The sequence below is a fragment of the Carassius auratus genome, unplaced genomic scaffold, assembly GCF_003368295.1.
Source record: "Carassius auratus strain Wakin unplaced genomic scaffold, ASM336829v1 scaf_tig00214183_4049273_7079891, whole genome shotgun sequence".
Classification (NCBI taxonomy): Eukaryota; Metazoa; Chordata; class Actinopteri; order Cypriniformes; family Cyprinidae; genus Carassius; species Carassius auratus.
In genome coordinates this window covers 2,944,343-2,963,941 of record NW_020527547.1, presented here as the reverse complement: position 1 = coordinate 2,963,941, position 19,599 = coordinate 2,944,343, and the positions used below count along the sequence as shown (strand labels likewise).

Below are 19,599 nucleotides of genomic sequence, written 5' to 3'. Positions count from 1 at the left end.
GTAAGTGGGTAAATTTACAAAATCAGCAGGGGATCAAATAAATATTTTCCCCACTGTTATGGATGTATGTGTGTGTGTATGTGTGTGTGTGTGTATATATACCGGTATATTATTTTTTTGAGTTGGTAGAGTACCCTGACATGACATGTTGTGGCCTTTAGAGGACGCTATTCAGCCATTTTTATGTACTGTCAAACTGAATGGGTCAAATTAACGGTAACTAGATTAAGACACACGATGCTACTTAATGTCTAAACAGAAATAAAAACTTTTTTTATCTATAAAGATAAAAATCTCTGTATAAAGTCTGTTTAAAGATATAAAGATGTACCTCACACTTTTCGTCAGACCACCTTTTAGTACATAAATAATGTTATAATGTATATGTTTTTTTAAAGGGAAGGTCTAAGGTTAGCCTATCTTATGCATTCTAAATTATGTAAACTGATAAAAAGTTCTCATGCTAAACATGTCAAAGTTTAAAAAAATGATTTTTGTGCCAAAGACACTCATTCAGGAAAGTTTTTTTCGAGTGTGGCCCTGTATGCCGTCATAAAGGGTGGGATTACTTGTATGGGCACTTCTCCCAGAATAGCGCTCACACATCAAAGAGAGCGAGAACAAGATCAGCCAATCAACTTGCTTCATTCAGGTTAAGTCGACGGCAGCGCTGCACAGGACTTGCTTGAGAAGGATTTTATTTATTTTTTGACCACAACTGTTGTGTAATGTTATATGCATTTATGATGTAATGCATATTGACTCCATTATTATATTGACCAGACTGTGGCATGCATGGAGACCTGTGCGGTATGGATTTTTCAGTCCTGCTCCCGCAAGATTCTGTCCTGGGCCTGTGGGTTTTCAAAAAGTGAAAAAGTAAAAATCACCATTCTCTTTCATGCTTTAGGAGAGGAGGCCTTAGAAGTTTACAATTCACTGTCTACTGAGCCAGATGGGGAGAATGAAACAATGAGCATGTTTACATGTGCATTCTTAAGCCAATTATGCTTAATAAGCTGAAAACACATGCACTTGGTCATGTAAACATGGTAACCCATTTTCTTTTACAGAAGTATGCTCATAAACAGCTTAAGCATGAACCATTAGCAACAGGTAGTTTTTTGGCTCTTACTCTGATTTCACATGGCATGTAAATACAATAACACGTTTTCTGTTGGCTTGAAGTGGCATGTGTGATACATGACAGGAACACATAGTTAGTGCAGATTTAAGTGCATCTAGACAGAGCAAACTTCTTGAAGTAAAGAAAGAAGGAATCACAAAAGCAGACTTTTTCATGACTCAGAAAATTAGAAGTGGTTTAAACACAATGCTGCATTTATAACTGCATGAGAGGATAATACAAAACAATGCCTTAAGAGACGCTCTTAAGAGAAACAAACCGGACCCTTGATAAACCAGTGGACATTTGGAGAGAAGCAGAGGCAGCAAAAACACAGATTCAAGCAATGGAGAGCAGAGTAAAATTGTTCAAGCCAATAAAAAGACAAAAGATACAAAACAACAAGAGATATGAAAGAACATCATCTCAACAGCACAAAGCAGATTCGTGTATCTGCAAAAAGTGTGGAAAATCTCATGCCTTGATGTGCATGTCTGAACAAAATAACACAAAAGCCTAAACATAACAGAAATGCTACTGTTGATTCATTATTCATTGGGTCAGTCAAACTAAAAGAGACCCTCAGCTCTGTACAGAAAGCATGGTACACTGGAAATGTGACAGTGAAGTTTAAATTGGACTCTGGAGCTGAAGCCAATATTATACCTCTCAACGTCATTTATCACTCTCTGCACAAAACAGTGTTGTTGCAACTGACTTCAACTATGCTGGTGGTATATGGTGGAACTAAATTAAAGCCAGAAGGTGTTGCCAACCTTCAGTGTGTCACAACCAAAGTGCAAGTTTGCTTTCCCTTTTACATCACCAGACACTCATCCATATCAGTGTTTGGTAAGGAAGCATGTGAACGGATGCAACTGCTAAAAAGAATTGAAACTGTTGTGATCAAGCATTCTTCCTCCAAATAGGAAAAAAATAACGTGTCATTATAAGTATGCATTGATTCCCATGACCTAAAAAATTTGTCTATGTCAACACTTCTCCATTCCGACAACTGAAGATTGTGAAATCTTACTAGAAAGAACATTTTCTCCATGTCATTGGTGCTAAAATTATGAAGAGAGCAAAAAAACACAATGTGAAATTCAACCACGACAAGATCCAGTTCAAGGTAAGCAATGTACATTTCATGGGCCATGTGATAATTCTTTAGGGTGTGAAAGCATATGACAGCTGTTGAGAAGGGACATTGCATTCCAGTGGCAACCAGAATATGACAAGGCCCTGTCTGAACTCAAAACAGTACTGACCAACACACCAGTTCTCAGGTACTACGACCACTCGCCATGCAAACAGATGCATCCAAAGATTGCTTAGGATCATGTCTGCTGCAGGAGGGGCATCCAATAGAATATATGTCCAGGATTTTTAATAGCTACAATAAAGAAATACTCCCTAATTGTAAAGAAGCTACTGGCAATTGTCTTTTCGACCAAAACAAGTCAATAGAGCAAAATATTTTAAGCATAGATTACAGTACATTTTTTTCTTTACTTACTGAAAACACATGCATGTTCTGAATTATTTGTAAACTTCCCTAGTCTTATACAAAAAGCTGGGCACCAAATATTGTCTGAATAGTCAGTATTCATGTTAAAGTAAGCAAACAATACTCAAATGACAGACTGCTTCTCTCTCCTAAGATTTTAAATTGTTCAATCTATAGTGTAGATATAGGTTACAACAGCTAAAGAGCTGTCATCATGCCTGAATTCACCATATATCACTTCTGCTCATGTCCAGGTGCCCCACATCCAGGAGGACACCATGTTGGGCTGTACACCTGCATTCCAAAATAATGTACTTTGTCAATGGTTATAAAGTAAGTTTTGAACAATATTCAGTTGAGTATTGTATTCTCTTAAGACACAGCTCATATCTAAAGTAAACATAAATAACACATAACACTGTTGCGTAACACTGTTTTGCCTTTTGGAAATACTTATTCATTTCCATAAATATGTTCACCCAGATATCACTATTGAGAGTGTTTTTGCAAACATTTAGATTTTGGGTTATCAAAAATAAAATGAAGTGTAAAAGCAAAATATAACTTTATCTTGTGTATAATGTTCTGGAAATCTTTAGCCTTTTTTTTTATCATGATCTCGTCATCTCATTTCCACATATGTAAGCACTTGAAAAACTTGTTTTGGCTTGAATAAAACTTGTTTGTTTTTTTTCAGTGTAGTTAAGTCAGCAGTTTGTGTGGGACCGAAATCAGTTCTCTCTCACTGGATGTGTTTTGTTCCTGTTTTAGAAAAGAAGCATGGCAGCGAGAAGTAGCAGTAAGTTCTCTTCAATTAATTCTCATCTACTATTCTCATTATTTTTAGTTGTTAATCAAAATGTAAGGTGGGGTGTGTTTGGGGTGCGGTGGGAGTTCTGTTTCAGCACAATTACAGATTGAGATTGGTAAAATGTCATTATTGTATTGCATAAATTTGGGTTGTATCTTTTGGTGTATGAATCTTCATATATTTCTGTATTTTATATTACTAGGCTTTTAGCCTTTAATCCCTTAACTGTCACTCACATTTTTGAACATAGACATGAAAGTGCACTATCCAAACAAACTTACATTTTTATAATTCATGAACGAAAAAATGTTGTGACATGTGACATGCAATATCTGGTGTCAAAGGATGAATTTTGACATTTTATGTTTTCAGGTGATATATAATTTCTTATGAATTCTAAAGCATGATAAATAACCTCCTTTTATGATGTAGAATTTTTTTAAGGTGCACTCTTGTCATATATTAATCTATTACTTTTCCTACAGACAGCAAAAAAGTGGTTAAAGGTGGGTGACAGTTAAGGTGTAATTGTGTAAGACTTCTTGTGTGACTTCCTAATGTGTTGTCTGACTACATCATTGTGACATTTTGAAATGTTTGGTACTGAAGCGGGGAAATTTTTATACTTTCGAGATGGCCACTGCCTTTATAGATGGAGGAACTAGAGGTCAATACTGAAATCTTGATCAGTGTTAATTTTGTCAGCTATTTTAGTCTTTTTTTTTTTTTTTTTTTTTAGTTTTTATCATATTTAGTCAACCTTATCTGGTTTTTGTCAAGTTTTAGTGTCAACATTTTTGTCTAGTTTTAGTCGAAGAAACAACGTACTTCAAAGACTGAATTGCAGGAATAAGCCTTTTAAACAAAATACAGCACAGGTGATATTTGAATCTTGCACATGTGTCTTTTCTCTCACAGATGACTTTCAGCTTGTTATTCCTGAAAGAGGTGAAAGAGTTAAGATTAATGCAGGATCTACTCTCACTGTGTCATGCCACCTGTCTCCTGCACTCAGTGCTGTTGACATGGAGATTTCTTGGTTTGGCGAGATGTCTTGTATTTGTGCCTATAAGAACCGAGAGATGACACAGAGTGTTGGCTACGAGGGGAGAGCCAGTCTGTTCATTAATGACCTGCCGAGAGGGAATGTGTCTTTAAGAGTGGCAGACTTCAGAGAGTCAGATCTGGGAGTTTACATGTGCAGAGTCATCGGTAGAAATGAAACACAGCAGATAACAGTAAATGTAGCAGAAGAAGGTAAGCAGTGCATTATTCCACTAATGCTCTGGTTGCACCAGCTAGATGTACACTCGGTTGTGAGATTAAGTTGGGTGCAAGTATGCCTTAATTCCTCCGTAGAGTTAATATAATTAGTGGTATATGGTAGTCTGCAGTTCCAAACATACCTATAGTAATTAATCAATTAGACTTCAATAAATAGCTGTGTATGTCCAATTAACAATTTTCTTTTGTTGACATACTGTATGCAGTCTCTGCTATTTTGAAGAACCAGGACTTCTTTACAGTGGTAAGACAGTACCTATCATTATTTTTATGAACATATAGCACACTATAACACAATATAAAAGAAAATATAGAGGTATTATGTACATTGCATTTTATACAAAATGCATTTATGAAACTGGAATACCACTGGTCTTGAAACAGGAAACAAGGCTCAAACTAATTATATCTAAATTTCTTGCCAAAGGAGGCATACAGTACCTCTGTGTAGAAGTATGTTAACTGGTAACAAAGACAATACAGTACAGTAGCCTCAACAGGATACTAACAATGCTAATTAAAAATAAGAAAAATATGCAAATATTAAACAAAGATTTTGGGGGACTGTGGTTATGAAAAGCTTACTGAGATGATGTGGTTGAATACAGGAACCAAGACTAAACTGGCAAAACCATTCTTGATAATCAAAAAGTACTGTTGGGTTGTTTTTCAGAAGTCAAGAATGAAAGATATCTACAAGCTTAATTATTTAACGTGACACACATAAAAATAAGGCAAACATATAAAATAATCTAGATATTATTATTCTCAATAGCATTTTCTTTGCAAAATAAGGCTAGCAATAGAAACATTTTCTGCTAAATACATAAATATCAATGTTGCAAGAAATTTAAGCTGTGTTGTGATTTTTCTTTCATTGTAAGGAATCATTGTAAATAAATCCTTGTGTTATATGTTCAGAGGAGCTGAAGTAAATTCTTTTTTCCCCCAATCAGAATCAAAAAATGGGAGAAACAAGCAACAGTAAGTTGTCTTAAACACTTTGTCATCCTTATTAAACATACACTATTGGGGGGTATCGTTATGCCCCTAGCAGGTTATGTGACATACCCGTGTATGTTTAAGGGTAAGTAAGAACGGAGGAAAGTCTCAGGGTATGTAAGTAGCCATAGCAAATGATTCCCTGAACATAACCTGTTCTGGAGTGGGTTGTGTTTCATGGTTAGTTTACTTCAGCACTTGTGTGACCTTATAATATCATAAATGATTACAATATAATTATCAAATATACTATGAGATAACAAGCATCAAAGTTTGATTTCAGCCATTAATTTCACTACGATTTCAATCTTTGACTTGGCCTTACTCAGTCAATATTAAAGATATAAAGGTTATATTTACTGAATGTTCTTTATGTCTTTATGACGTAATACATTTATAACAAAGTAATGTTTACTTTATTATAATATATATATTTTTTTGTCATCTCAAACATTGAGGATCTGCATTTTCATAAATGTGTTTTTTATAATAAAATACATAGATGATATTTCTTATTATATAATTACCATCAAACAAACAATATAATTCTTATTCTCAGTGATTAAAAGAGTAAAAAAAAAAAAAAAAGATTGCACAGCCATCAAATAGGTGGCAATATGCAGTAATGACTTGCGATTCCTCACTCTGTTGAGAAAGTCTTGTGTGTTAACTGTGATCATACTCTGGGTTGACTGAACTCATGTTTTCGGAACCATCATACCTCAAGCATGGTCTGTGTTAATTAACCGAGAGTTCAGGGTATATGATATGGTAAGTTCACCGTGCTTTCTAGAAAATATAACCCTTTTCAGAAGTTTGGTGTCAGTGAGATTTTTACTTTTATTCGTACAGTGGCCGAGAGGGATCAACATGCTGCAATTTAAGAAAACACATGCAAATTGAAAAAACACCAGCAAATGAAGAAAACATCTTCATCAGTTTGACAACACAAGTGTTGCAAATCATCACAACTCATGCATATAATGAAACATGCTGCAAATCCTTTACAAAACATGCAAATTAAGAAACGTGCTGCAAATCCTCAGAAAAATTAATTTTGCATGTGTTGTGAGTATTTGTAGCGCGTTTCGTTATACGCCTGTGTTGTGAGATTTTGCAGTGTGTTCCGTTATATGCATGTGCTGTGAGGATTTACAACACTTGTGTTGTCAAACTGATGATGTTTTTTTGCTGGTGTTTTTTCAATTTGCATGTGTTTTCTTAAATTGCAGCTCGTTGAGCTCTCTCGTGATACATTAAATTGATCAAAAGTGACAGTAAAGATATTTATAATACTACAAAACATTTGTATTTCAAACAAATTGAACTTTCTATTCATAATGTATAAGAATGATGTCTGAAGTGTCATGTGACTGGAGTAATGGCTGCTTAAAGCCATGCATCACAGGAAATAATTATATTTTAAAATAGAATACAAAAACAGATTAATTTAAAATACAAATTTAAAATGGATTAAAATATAAAATGTATTTCAAATAAATTTACATTATTACTGGATTTACTGTATTTTTGATCAAATAAGATTTCTTTTAAAACCATTATGTGAGTTCATAAGTGTGTGTGTGTGTGTGTGTGTTTGTATGATAGTCTAAATCAGATCATATTTGAGAAGAGGATTTTTTTTCTGTTTTGTAGAGTTGTCAGAGCATGAGGGTGATTCAGACAATCAGCTTCAGGTTTGTGTGCACATTAATATTATTAGCTAACACACACACACTGTTGTTTTAAATATCTCTGTTTTACTGTATAAATACAGTAACGGTCAATCTCTAGATTGACACTTGTAATGTCAATCACTTTGCATCAGCTTGAGACATATCATTATTTTTTTCTTGAATTTTAGATTACATTGCCAAACAAATATGAAGAAACACAATTTTACAGTATTGCAAAACATTCCCAGCTTTTTTCCTTCGGATTGGTCTTTCACAACAATAACTCATAATTTAGTTGACCACTTTAGAATCACTATAAAGTGAATCCCTCTTGTGTGACGATGTTATGTTAACAATGTTTTAAATGTTTTCCCTCATCTCAATTAGGATTACAAGACTGGAGAGCCAATATATCGTAAGTTGTTTTTGAAGTTACTACTGTACTATTGAGTATATTTCTTGGTTTATTCTTTCTTTGTTTCTTTCTTTCACCATTTCTTTCCTGGAGCCCATTGCCCTTGATGCAACTGTTATTTGACATTTTGATAAACATCTGTCATAATCTATGTAATGTGTGGATCTTGTTGGTAAATCATTTTTTTATTTTTTGCAATAAAGAGTTATCAATCCACTCTGTATATCACAGTGCTTCAGGGAAGGATCAGTGTAAGGTATGTGTGAATGTCAAGCCATATAGTGCTCAATACAACAGAGATCGTTTCAAAGCAGCCTCACAGTATGAAACAGAATCAAGGATGCCAACTTTGAGACAAATATGAAACAAATTTAAATTGTGCTGTAAAGCAGCTCTAACAAGACAATAGTGTCATTATTCAGCTCCTGTCAACCTCAACATATGATTAAGGTTAGATCAAGAACAGTGCAAAGTTCAATTATAAAAAAAAGTTCAATGAATGAAGATGTCATTATTCTTCTCAATTCAGTTCAGTGTTGATTCAGTTCAGTCCAATAATTGCAAAATTTGACAATTATAAACATTTGATTCAGCTATAAAGCAGCTCACATAAGTGTGTCAGTGTCATAGAAGGCAAATAACTTTAAATTATGGATATGTGCTGGTGTGTTATGCATATTTAATGTTAAAAGATTGGTCTTTAATCAAGTTTTAAACTGACTGCGCTAAAATAGAAAAAAATAATCTGTCTGCAGTTGATTCTGATATTCAAGGTATAATTAACCGGCCACTTATATTTTCCTTTTTTGGCAATGGCTATTTTCAGATCATGTTTCACCTTTGGTACAAATAGCATACAACTTATTTTATTTAATATAATATAATGTAATGTTTAGCAAAAAAAAAAAAAAAAAAAAAAAAAAAAAAAAATATATATATATATATATATATATATATATATATATATATATATATATTGTATATTAAAATTATTTGTTTTAATCTCATTTAGGATTACAAGGGAGAAACAGACAACAGTAAGTTCTGGAAATAATTGACTTTGTAAAAAGTAGTATTTGCATTGCATTGGCAAATAAAAAATTAAGATCTAAATTCATAATTTGTATTGATCGTAGAAGTTCTATGCAAAAAATCACTAATGTAACACACTGAAAGTATGAAAATATATTGTTTTGAATCTTGCCTTTAAAGAGGAATTTTTTTTTTCTCTTTGTTATAGAATTATCATCACAGTACAGCAAATTAGATCTAAGCCATAAAGATGAGCAGCCTGGGGTATATGTGCATTTTAAAAACATTATTCATACAGTTAATATACACACATACAATACATCATAAATCAAATGAAACTTTATTTGTTTTAATCCAAATTAGGATGACATAATGGGAACCAAAAGAAAAGGTAAACTGCTTTAAAGTTATTGTCTTCGTCATCAAATGAGTGTGCATTATTCATTAGAAATAATTTTGTGATATGATGTTTAAAGACTGCTTTATGATATAAAATAATTTCTTTATAGATTGAACATATGTGGGTAATGTTGTGTGTATTTGGTTAATAATGTGTCTATTTTAAAAGTACATTACTGTGTACCTCATTTGTCTTTAGGTTGGGGTTATTACATTGCTCTGTCTATATATGCATATGAACATGTGGAGTTTTACATTTATTTACACATTTTACACACACATCTCATAATCCATGCGATGTGTAAATCTTATTTGAGAAGAGTGCTTTTTCCTGCTTTATAGATTCTTTGCGCCAAGTTTCATATCACAATGAAGAAAACAAGGGCCAGCATGGGGTAGGTGCACACATAAATACATAGTGCGAATCATTTATAAATTAAGCTTAAATAAAATGTATATCACTCAATAAAAACGTTTAATGTTACACTTACAAAATAACCAAAGTTTTGCATTTGTTTTCACCTCAATTAGAATGCCAAGATGGAAGACTTGAAAAGTAAGTAAAAAAAAAAAAAAAAAAAATTCTTATTCAATTACAGAATGTTACATTTTGCGGATGTATGAGTGTGAGCCCATATTTTTTCTCTTTTCCTCACAGAGAACTTTCAGCTTGTTGTTCCCAGTACACCAGAAAAGCCAGAGGTTTCTTTGGGGGCTGATTTGATCATTCCATGTCACTTGTCTCCTGAAATCAGTGCTGTTGACATGGAGATCAGGTGGTCTAATGAAACAGCCTGTGTTTGCCTGTATAAGGACAGGCAGGTGACAGAAGGGGTTTTGTTCAAGGACCGAGTGAGTCTATTCACTCACAAGCTTAGTGAAGGAAATGTGTCCTTACGACTGAAAAACTTCAGGCTGTCAGATATCGGAAATTACCATTGTCAGGTCATCAGTAAAGACAGAAGAGAGAATATAACAGTAAGAGGTGAGTAGTCCTCTACTTCAGATCAATGTCACATCAGAATGAATCTGAACTGAAACAGAAATCTAGAGATATGTTAGATCCTCATCAGTATGTGATCGGTAAACTGTTCTGAAACTAATACATATGGGCATATTTCAGCTTTATCCAATTTACTTATTATAATTTTCCCTGGAGCATTGAACCAGTTTTAATACTTGATTCAAAATGAATCATTCATCTCACAGGAACTATATAAAATAGTGAGTTTGAGTATTGAGATGTGCTGTACGCGCAGAAAAACAACCAATAATCATGTTTCAATTTAGCAAGGCAGACAATAACAAATGCTGTTTGAAAATCATCAAAAGAAATTGGCATATTAGAAGATTAGAATATTAGAACAGAATTCTTGGATGCAAACATGTAGTGTTGGATTCATTCCACTTAGATGTCTATTAGTTTAAGTTATCTAAGAACATAATTTCCATACAAGCCTATTAACACATCAGTAATGTTTTTCTTAGTGAGGATAAATCCCGGCGTGCAGTCTACGAGTCAGTCTCCAATATTTCCAGAAGAAAATAAGGTAAGAAAACAACTTTTACCTTACCATTATCCATTGTAAATTATCCTTCAAATTATATCAAGCTACTATTATAAATTTAATATTGTAAAACAGTTTAGAAAGTAAGACATTAAAAGACGAACTGTCTTTCAATAATCAGCACCCTTCCTGCAGATCTTCTTTATCGCTCATTAAAATACTAAATAGCTAAAGTGCAAATTTGCTTGATGTAATAGTAACCCTAACAAAAACAAAGAAACTTATTATAATATCAACTGTAAATATAATTGTAAATACATTGTAAAACCATTTAATCTCAATTAGGATAAAAGGACAAGAGCACCAACAAACAGTAAGTCGTCTTAAAATATCTGCTTTTTAAATTATATTATTTTGTAAACCGTTTAAATATATATATATATATATATACATATATATATATATATATATATATATATATATATATATATATATATATATATATTTAATGTATGTATATTGTGTGTGTGTGTATGTATAGTATTGTAACATGTGTAGAACATATTTGTGATGAGTGTTTGCATTTCATTGTGTTTTTATTATTCATTATAGAAGAATCAAGACACACTTCACATCAAAGTGAATCCGATGAGAAACAACATGAGGTAGGCTTTGTGTACACATTAATACTGTCCTTAAAATGACACCATTGTTTTATATTTTATAAATGAAGTATAGACAAATGTAATATTCATTCACCTAAAATGTTCTTATGCTGCATATTGTTACATTGCCAAAACTGGCTTTATGTTGTGACTCTTTCATAAAGAATCACTGTGAAATGAATTCTTGGATGTTATGTGAGAAGAAGTCTAAAATCTCTTCACTGTTTGTTTTCCTTAAATTAGAATTACAGCAAGAGTGTATCTGGTAAGTTGTCTTAAAACACTTCATTGGTTTTGCTCACTCATTCTAATATTTTTGTTCTAACAATTGTTGTGTAGTGTTTGTGTAAGTAAAAGTGAAAGTAGTGGTGTTCGAGTGCATCTTTCTCTCTTTTCCTCACAGGTGGTTTTCAGCTTGTTATTCCTCAAACAGAAGCACAGATTTCTATGGGGTCTGAAATCATTGTTCCTTGTCACTTGACTCCTGAAATCTGTGCCATTGGCATGCAGATCAAATGGTTTAAGGAGACAGACTGTGTTTGCATCTACAAGAACAGACATGTGATCGAGGGGAGGAGCTACAGAGACCGAGCGAGTCTGGACACTCACGTACTGGAGAGAGGAAATGTGTCTTTACATGTCAATAACTTCAGTGTCTCAGATGTTGGTGATTACTACTGTCAGGTCATCAGTGGAGACACAACACAACAGATTACAGTAGGAGGTGAGTATTCTGCAGGTCTATACTACAACATCCCAGAGCGCTGATTAACAATCTTTTGACAGGATGATGTCTGAAACTGTGTTTTTCAGCATAAAGAAACTTCATTTATTTATTTTTTAAAGTGTGTTATAGTAGTGAGAGAAGCTCAATCCTAAGTTAATCAGTTTTCTAACAGGATAACTTGTGTATCTAAGATTTCACACAAACCTATATTCACGCTTGAGTTATCATCTTCTTAGTGAGGATAAAACCTGAAGTCCAACCTGCATTTCAAGGCCAGTCTATTCAGCTAATGCTGTATGAGGTAAGAAAGTTTACAGGTTGATCATGCATTTAGTGAGTTCAGTAAGACCAAAATAATTTGTGCAAAGTCAGTAAAAAAAATAACAAATAAAAATAATTCATACAATAAAATGACATTTCTTTATTTATTAAATGAAGTGTATTTAATGTACAGTATAATGTTAATACACTAATATTTATTAAAGAAATTTAATAAATTACCATGTTTTCATATCTAGTTTGTATAACTTCAGTCAGACTATTTTCTTCAATTTACAGATAGATAAAATATGGACTGAAGTGGAGACAGGCATAATGGATGAATCTGCTTTAATGTCAGGTCAGTGGAATTGAAGCATAATTTTACCACGTGTTTAAACAATTTAGACCCAAGAAACAGACTCTGCTTTCTGAAACTGGAACAACAATTAAAACCTATTAATATATGACTATAAACATAACCGGGCATTATTTATTTTTTTCAGAAATGAAAGTGAACAATGTGCAGGAGCTTCATCAAGTGATGATCAGGGCTTACAGAGAAGGTTCTCTCAGATGGAGTTGAGAGAGACCAGAATGGACTTGGAAAGAGTCTTAAGATTCAACCCTCAATCTCAGTTGTGGGACAGAGACAAATAAAAATCCCTTTAGATACCTAGAACATACAGATGTCAGGTTGATGAATAATGCCTTATCTTAATTTCTTAAAATGTATTGCAATCAATATTTCAGATTTGTTTTTATATGTATTTACAAAATACATGTACATTAAGGCATGACATCATGAAGATAAGTGTAATTACAATGAATTGATACTGTACTTAATGTATATTTGTAACCTTCCAAATACTAAAATAAAGCAGCTTAATAAATGCTGATTTATTTAGAAATAATTGATAATGAACAATGCCCTTCTAAAAGTAGAATTTATTTATTCCACAAGTGATTTGCAATGTGCTTTTCTGTGTCTTCCTGTGTCACATAAATACTTAGGCTACGATTAAAATGCACAAAGAATCATGTAAAGCTACAAGAAATATATACATATATATTATCGAATTTTACTGAAGTTTTAATAAAAAGGAATCGAGACTGTGGACCTTGAAAATACAATACATTCAAAAGTAATTTTCTCATAATCATATTTAATAAAAAAAGAAAAAAAGAAAAATGGTCTAGCATTTTTTTTTAGGCAGAGAGAATTCTGTTATGATCACTTTGTGTCATCATCACTGTAACTTTTAAACACACATATACACACACAGCAGCTTCACTGTGTCGTCAAACAGGAAAATAGTTTTTCAATAATGCAAGAAGACAATAACAAAGAGTCAGCTAAAGTCAGTTCATTGATGATTCAGTGATGTCATCATCTAGTTCAGCTCTCTTCTAATAGTGTCTGTACCATCAGTCAAACGTCCGCAGCTAAGCAAGCCAAAGGAGACAGTAGCAAGGAACCATCGGTCACAGAAATCGAGAAAATTCCTTGGGATAAACCAGGCTCAGTTGGGAGACCGTTTCTCCTCTGGCCAGACGAAACCAGCACGGTGTGGTTTCATTCCAGGCTGCAACATAGGCCAGAAAACTGAGAACTGAGAGGACTCTCAGGAGACTTATTTAACTGCACAAAAGGGTACAGTGGTACAATTGAACAACCAAATCAATGTTTGAAAACACAACTAGTAATCATGTATGCATTATGCAAGGTAAACTATAGCAAAAGCAATTTGGAAATCATCATAGGTAAATAAAACTTCCACAAAAGGTAATGAGTAATGTTGTTCTTAGTGAGGACAAGTCGTGTCCAACATGTGAGTCAGTCACCCATTTACAAAGATCAAATTATTGCCAATTAATGCAACATGAGGTAAGAGAGCATAACCTCTTCCTTCACATTATCAATAGTAGTAAATTATCTTGCTTTCAAAAGTATTAAACTAGACGTTTGTATCCAATATTTGATTTTTTTTTTTTTTAAATAAGACATCGAAAGACAATCATTTAACAATCAGCTTCCTGCTTGCACTTCTTCTAGATTTCTTTTTAAAATACTAAATTATTCATTTCTAATACTTTATTATTATTATTTAAGTATGATCTGATTTCATTTTGAAAGTTCTGACAATCTGTATTATGATGGAATATTCAGTTGTAAAAATACAGGCCAGACAGCGTGAAATAATAAAACTCTTTCATTGTTTTATTTACATCTTAGGATAAACTCAGAAGAAAGGCAGTCAAGAGTGAGTAAAATCTCCACATTTTAAACGTCCATCTTATCATAACTGCAATTTGCACCTCCATAAAATCTGACGGTAGTATAACTTGTATATTCTGTGTAGTTTGAGACTTGCGTCTTGAGTGTTCATGTGTTGTTGTCTGTATCATAGCCCTAAGCCAGACATCACATCATGATTCAGATAAGAAAGAACATGCACATTAATACAGTTCATACAATCATTCACACTATTGAATTAAAGTCTTCAGCACAGTAATAAATTAAGCATAAATTAATTGATTATTCATCAGAATTCATCTCACAACGTTGTCATTCTGTTACATTGTTAAAAACTAGCAATTTCTTACACTTTTGTTTTCATCTAAATTAGAATGACATGGGCAACCCATACTTTGGTGAGTTTCTTAAATCATGTACACTTCATCAGTTTTACTTGGGTTTTGTTTTTGTACAGTAAGTAAAAGTGAAAGTAGTGGTGTTCGAGTGCATCTTTCTCTCTTTTCCTCACAGGTGGTTTTCAGCTTGTTATTCCTCAAACAGAAGCACAGATTTCTATGGGGTCTGAAATCATTGTTCCTTGTCACTTGACTCCTGAAATCTGTGCCATTGGCATGCAGATCAAATGGTTTAAGGAGACAGACTGTGTTTGCATCTACAAGAACAGACACGTGATCGAGGGGAGGAGCTACAGAGACCGAGCGAGTCTGGACACTCACGTACTGGAGAGAGGAAATGTGTCTTTACATGTCAATAACTTCAGTGTCTCAGATGTTGGTGATTACTACTGTCAGGTCATCAGTGGAGACACAACACAACAGATTACAGTAGGAGGTGAGTATTCTGCAGGTCTATACTACAACATCCCAGAGCGCTGATTAACAATCTTTTGACAGGATAAAGTACAATGTACAAGTACAATGAAACCACTTTCTGGGACAGGATGCATTTTTAAGCTGTAGTGTTATATATGCCCAATCTTTATTCATTTAGTGTAGTTGGTTAGTTATTAGTTGGGTATCTAAGATAACAGTTTTATCAAAAACCCATTAACACATTGTCTTCTTAGTGAGCATAAAACCTGAATCCAACCTGTGAGTCAGTCACCAAGATTTCAAGGTCGAAGTATTCATCTAAAGCTGTTTGAGGTAAGAAATCCAACAGGTTCATTCATTTCAAATGACCAGACTGGAATTTATTTATACTGTCTGGTATAATTATTACCAGATATGTCAGGGATGAAAAAAATCATAACTGAAGGAGTCAGTTAAAGTTTCACACTGGAATATTCTAAAAACAGCAGAATTAACAATAGGATAAATGAATTTTATTTAAAAAATGTATTAAATTAGTTTGTATGACCCCAGTCTGTTTTTCTTTACCTTACAGATAGACAAAGTATGGACTAAACGGGAGACAGACATGATGAATAAATCTGCTCTAATGGCTGGAGACTGTTGTTTTAGCAAGTTCACAAAAGGTTATATCCAAGAAACAGATTATCTCTTATTAATACAGCAACAAATTAATATTAATAGATGATTCTAAACTAAATTTGCCTTTTTTTCAGAGGAGCTTCAGTATATGTTAATTAAGGCATGCAAAGAAAAAGACAGACAGCTGAAAAGAGCTGAACAGGAGTTGAGAGAGACCAGAAAGATGCAGGACAGACTCTTAAGACTCAACCCTCATGCTCAGTTTCTGGACAGAGACAAATCAAATCCCATTTAATAGCTTAGTTGACATTGAAATTTCAGGTTGATCCTTTTCTTAAATTTCGTGAGAGCTATAACAATCAATATTACAGATGATTTGTTTCTCAAATTAAGTATAGGCTACATTAATCAAGGCATGTTATTCTGAAGAAAATTACAATTTCAATGAAATTACAAAGAATTTACCTTATTTAAGACTTTTTTTTTAACCCAATGTTTAATAAAGCAGTTTAATAAATCCCAAATTATAAATAAGGCTCCAACACTAACACGCACACACACAAATAAATAAACTAGAAAATGTTAAATCTGCATGTAAATAATTAAAGTAGTTTAATAATTTTTTTTTGTAAAATAAAATGAAAATGAATCACAATTTTGGGGACCTGAAAATCACTAGACGACTATTTTCTTGGTTCTAGGTCACTACAACAGAACTGCAGCGCCCCCGCGTGGACACAGTGGTCTAGTGCAGCATCTCACTTGTGAAGGTGGGACGTGCACGGATAACTCTTAAAAGCTCAAATTTTCAAATGGTAAACTTCATCTTTTGACAACATTATGTAATTATCATTGCCCATTTAAAGAGTTGGAATGAACGTGTGTTATATCAGGTACTTTGTTGAAAGGGTTTAAAAATGTGAAAATAAAACAGGCTGCCTATTAAAGTTGCTGGGAGTTGGAGTGCTTTCTTGCATCAGTAATATATAAATATAATGTGGCTATAAATGTCTTAATGCAGGTAAACTGATTCTTATACATGCAGATAAATCTGTATAAAGTAGCAGGAGTTATTTTTAAGAAAATCTCAAACTGGTAACTGTCTAATATGTAATATTGTTGATATTTAAAGTATTGTTTATATAAGTATATTAACGTACCAATAGCAGAAATTGTAAATTGTATAAAAATTCACACTATATTTCTTAGAAACTCTAACACTGTGCAAACATTAATGTATCAAAAAGATATCTGCAGCTGATCCTAGATCAGATACATTCACTCTTCTCTTCTCCTGACTTCCTTTACAGCTAGGTCATCTCTTGTGGTGTCAGTGTATTTGTTTGTGTGTAACTGCGAGAGACAGTGAAACAGAATGGAGGATCTGGCAGAGTATCATGGGTCCATCAGCAAGAGGCAAGCAGAAGAGATCCTGAATCGTGCGGGCAGAGATGGCAGCTATCTGATCAGAGACAGCATGAGCTCCACAGGATCTTACTGCGTGTGTGTGCTGTGAGTAACATTACTCTATCAGAGTCTTCTGGCTTCATTCCGTGCAGTAATCTGTAACAAGGCTGTGGTTCTCATCTGGTAGTTGTGACCAAAAATGTGTTACTAATCTGGTCTGATTTTAGATTTGGGACAGCGGGGGTAAAACAATTCCAAGTACAAATAATTAAATGCAGTTAACTGTATAAATGCTCATATTAAGACAACAGAAAATAACAGAAAAAGGATAAAATGATTTCCAGATCTTTGTTGATGCCAAAATCTGTGTCCAGTCGAATTCTGGTGTATTTGGGTCCCAACTGGATGGACAGTATTCCGAATTTAGTCCATATATGCACAACTAAATTATAGACTCATTTGCAACAAGGATAAATATAGCTTGTGCCATTCACAGTGTTGGGCAAGTTACTCAGAAAAGTTGATTACAAATTACTACAACTTGAAAATTTTAATTTGATTACATTACTGATTACTGCATGCAAAAAGTAATAAGATTACTCATTACTTTACTTTGAAAACATATTAAACCTAAAAAAAATAAAAAATAAAAAAACGGCAACCTGACTTCAAGATTTAATCCCACTTCTAAAATTTTACATTCTTAGTTTAAACCTGCCTAATAATGACAATGTATCTTTAAATGTGCCTATACAGTGTTTTACATACAACATTGCTTGCTGAGTGTAGGGTATATGTTTATGCTGGTTTAACTGTGTGAGCATGAAATACTTTACAAATTGAAAATGGTTCTGATAACATTTGAAAACAGTATTAATGAACATACAGTGCATATTTGAAAGCTACAAATGTATCTTGCCTCTTTGTTTACGGTATGTGGGCGTTTACAGATTCACGCATCTCATGTGGATGATTACTGTATGAATAGCGCACGCTGTATATGAAATATGATGAATTACACTTAGCCTATATGTGCGATCAAAATGGCGGAGCAGTTAAGTTCTTTTTGCTGTTATCATAAAAAAATGCAAGCGATTTCACTGGCACCTCCGGCGACCCAGCGCAAAACGTGATTTTAAAAAGGCATATAAATGTTTTTTTTTTTCTTAACTATATTTGTAACGTAATAACATTGACTTTAGTAACTGTAATCAAATTACACAAATTTTAAATGTACCATATTTTCCAGACTATATTTTCCAACTTATTTATCAAAATTAATTTGACATGAACCCAGAGAAATGAACCAAGAGAAAACATTACCGTCTCCAGCCGCTTGGTTCTAAATAAATGTGACTTATAGTCCAGTAAGACTTCTATATGTTTTTTCCTCATCATGACGTATTTTTGGACTGATGCGACTTATACTCAGGTGAGACTTATAGTCCGAAAAATACGGTAATGTAACTGTGTAACTAGAAAGTGTAATTAGATTACAGTGTGTGTAATATGTCATAGCTTACCCAACTCTGACCATTCAGTACGTAAGCCTACATATGTGAGTAACTTTACTGAATGAATGAGTTAAACTTTTTTATGTAGTCCACATGCTGTTATTAACATTACCGATAATGTTAATGTAATTGAGACTGTACAGTCAGTTGGTCATTATTTCAAGAATGTAGGCTACCCCTTCAGGGTGAATATATATCTCTTTAGATCAAAATCAAAATGAAAACTTTGAAAAATCATTTTTATGATCTGCACAAATACAAAATTACACTTAAAATAATTAAGTGTAACAGAACAACCCATAAAATCTAATTTCAGCCAAATGAAATCAATCAAATGAATCTCAAATTAATTAGATTAATTAATTGGCACATCACTTGCTGATTAATGATCATTTCAAGTCATTATTGGGTTAAAATAGAAAAAAAAACTATAGACATTACAAAAAAAGTAGCTTTAGAAAGACATTTCTTGATTCAAAATAAAACAAATACTGAAACTGTCTAGAGTGAGTCATTCGATCATTCATTCAACCGATTCATTCAAAAGACTGATTCATTCAGAAATGAATCAA

The 19,599-nt window shown here is 33.2% G+C and overlaps 1 protein-coding gene across 5 annotated transcripts; it reads left to right on the top strand.

Annotated features, from left to right (window-relative positions):
• The first annotated feature begins 3,333 nt into the window (after positions 1-3,333).
• Positions 3,334-17,149, top strand: LOC113091315 (butyrophilin-like protein 2). Of its 5 annotated transcripts, none has more exons than XR_003287329.1 (21): positions 3,334-3,435; positions 4,366-4,704; positions 4,938-4,975; positions 5,688-5,715; positions 7,390-7,430; positions 7,797-7,824; positions 8,028-8,080; positions 8,837-8,861; positions 9,065-9,120; positions 9,220-9,247; positions 9,598-9,650; positions 9,787-9,811; positions 9,914-10,240; positions 10,744-10,805; positions 11,109-11,136; positions 11,376-11,428; positions 11,672-11,693; positions 11,832-12,152; positions 15,740-15,818; positions 16,060-16,150; positions 16,808-17,086. XR_003287329.1 is itself a non-coding variant. In XM_026256750.1 (21 exons), exons 1-21 carry the CDS (start codon positions 3,417-3,419, stop codon positions 12,997-12,999), a joined length of 1,743 nt encoding a protein of 580 aa, XP_026112535.1. In that variant the 5' UTR covers positions 3,334-3,416; the 3' UTR covers positions 13,000-13,599. The 5 variants fall into 5 exon arrangements, 3 of the variants coding, with proteins under 3 accessions (XP_026112535.1, XP_026112534.1, XP_026112536.1); XM_026256750.1 differs by lacking the exons at positions 15,740-15,818; positions 16,060-16,150; positions 16,808-17,086 and adding exons at positions 12,392-12,456; positions 12,714-12,774; positions 12,920-13,599 and having other exon boundaries at positions 9,796-9,811; XM_026256749.1 differs by lacking the exons at positions 15,740-15,818; positions 16,060-16,150; positions 16,808-17,086 and adding exons at positions 12,392-12,456; positions 12,714-12,774; positions 12,920-13,599.
• The last annotated feature ends 2,450 nt before the right edge of the window (positions 17,150-19,599 follow it).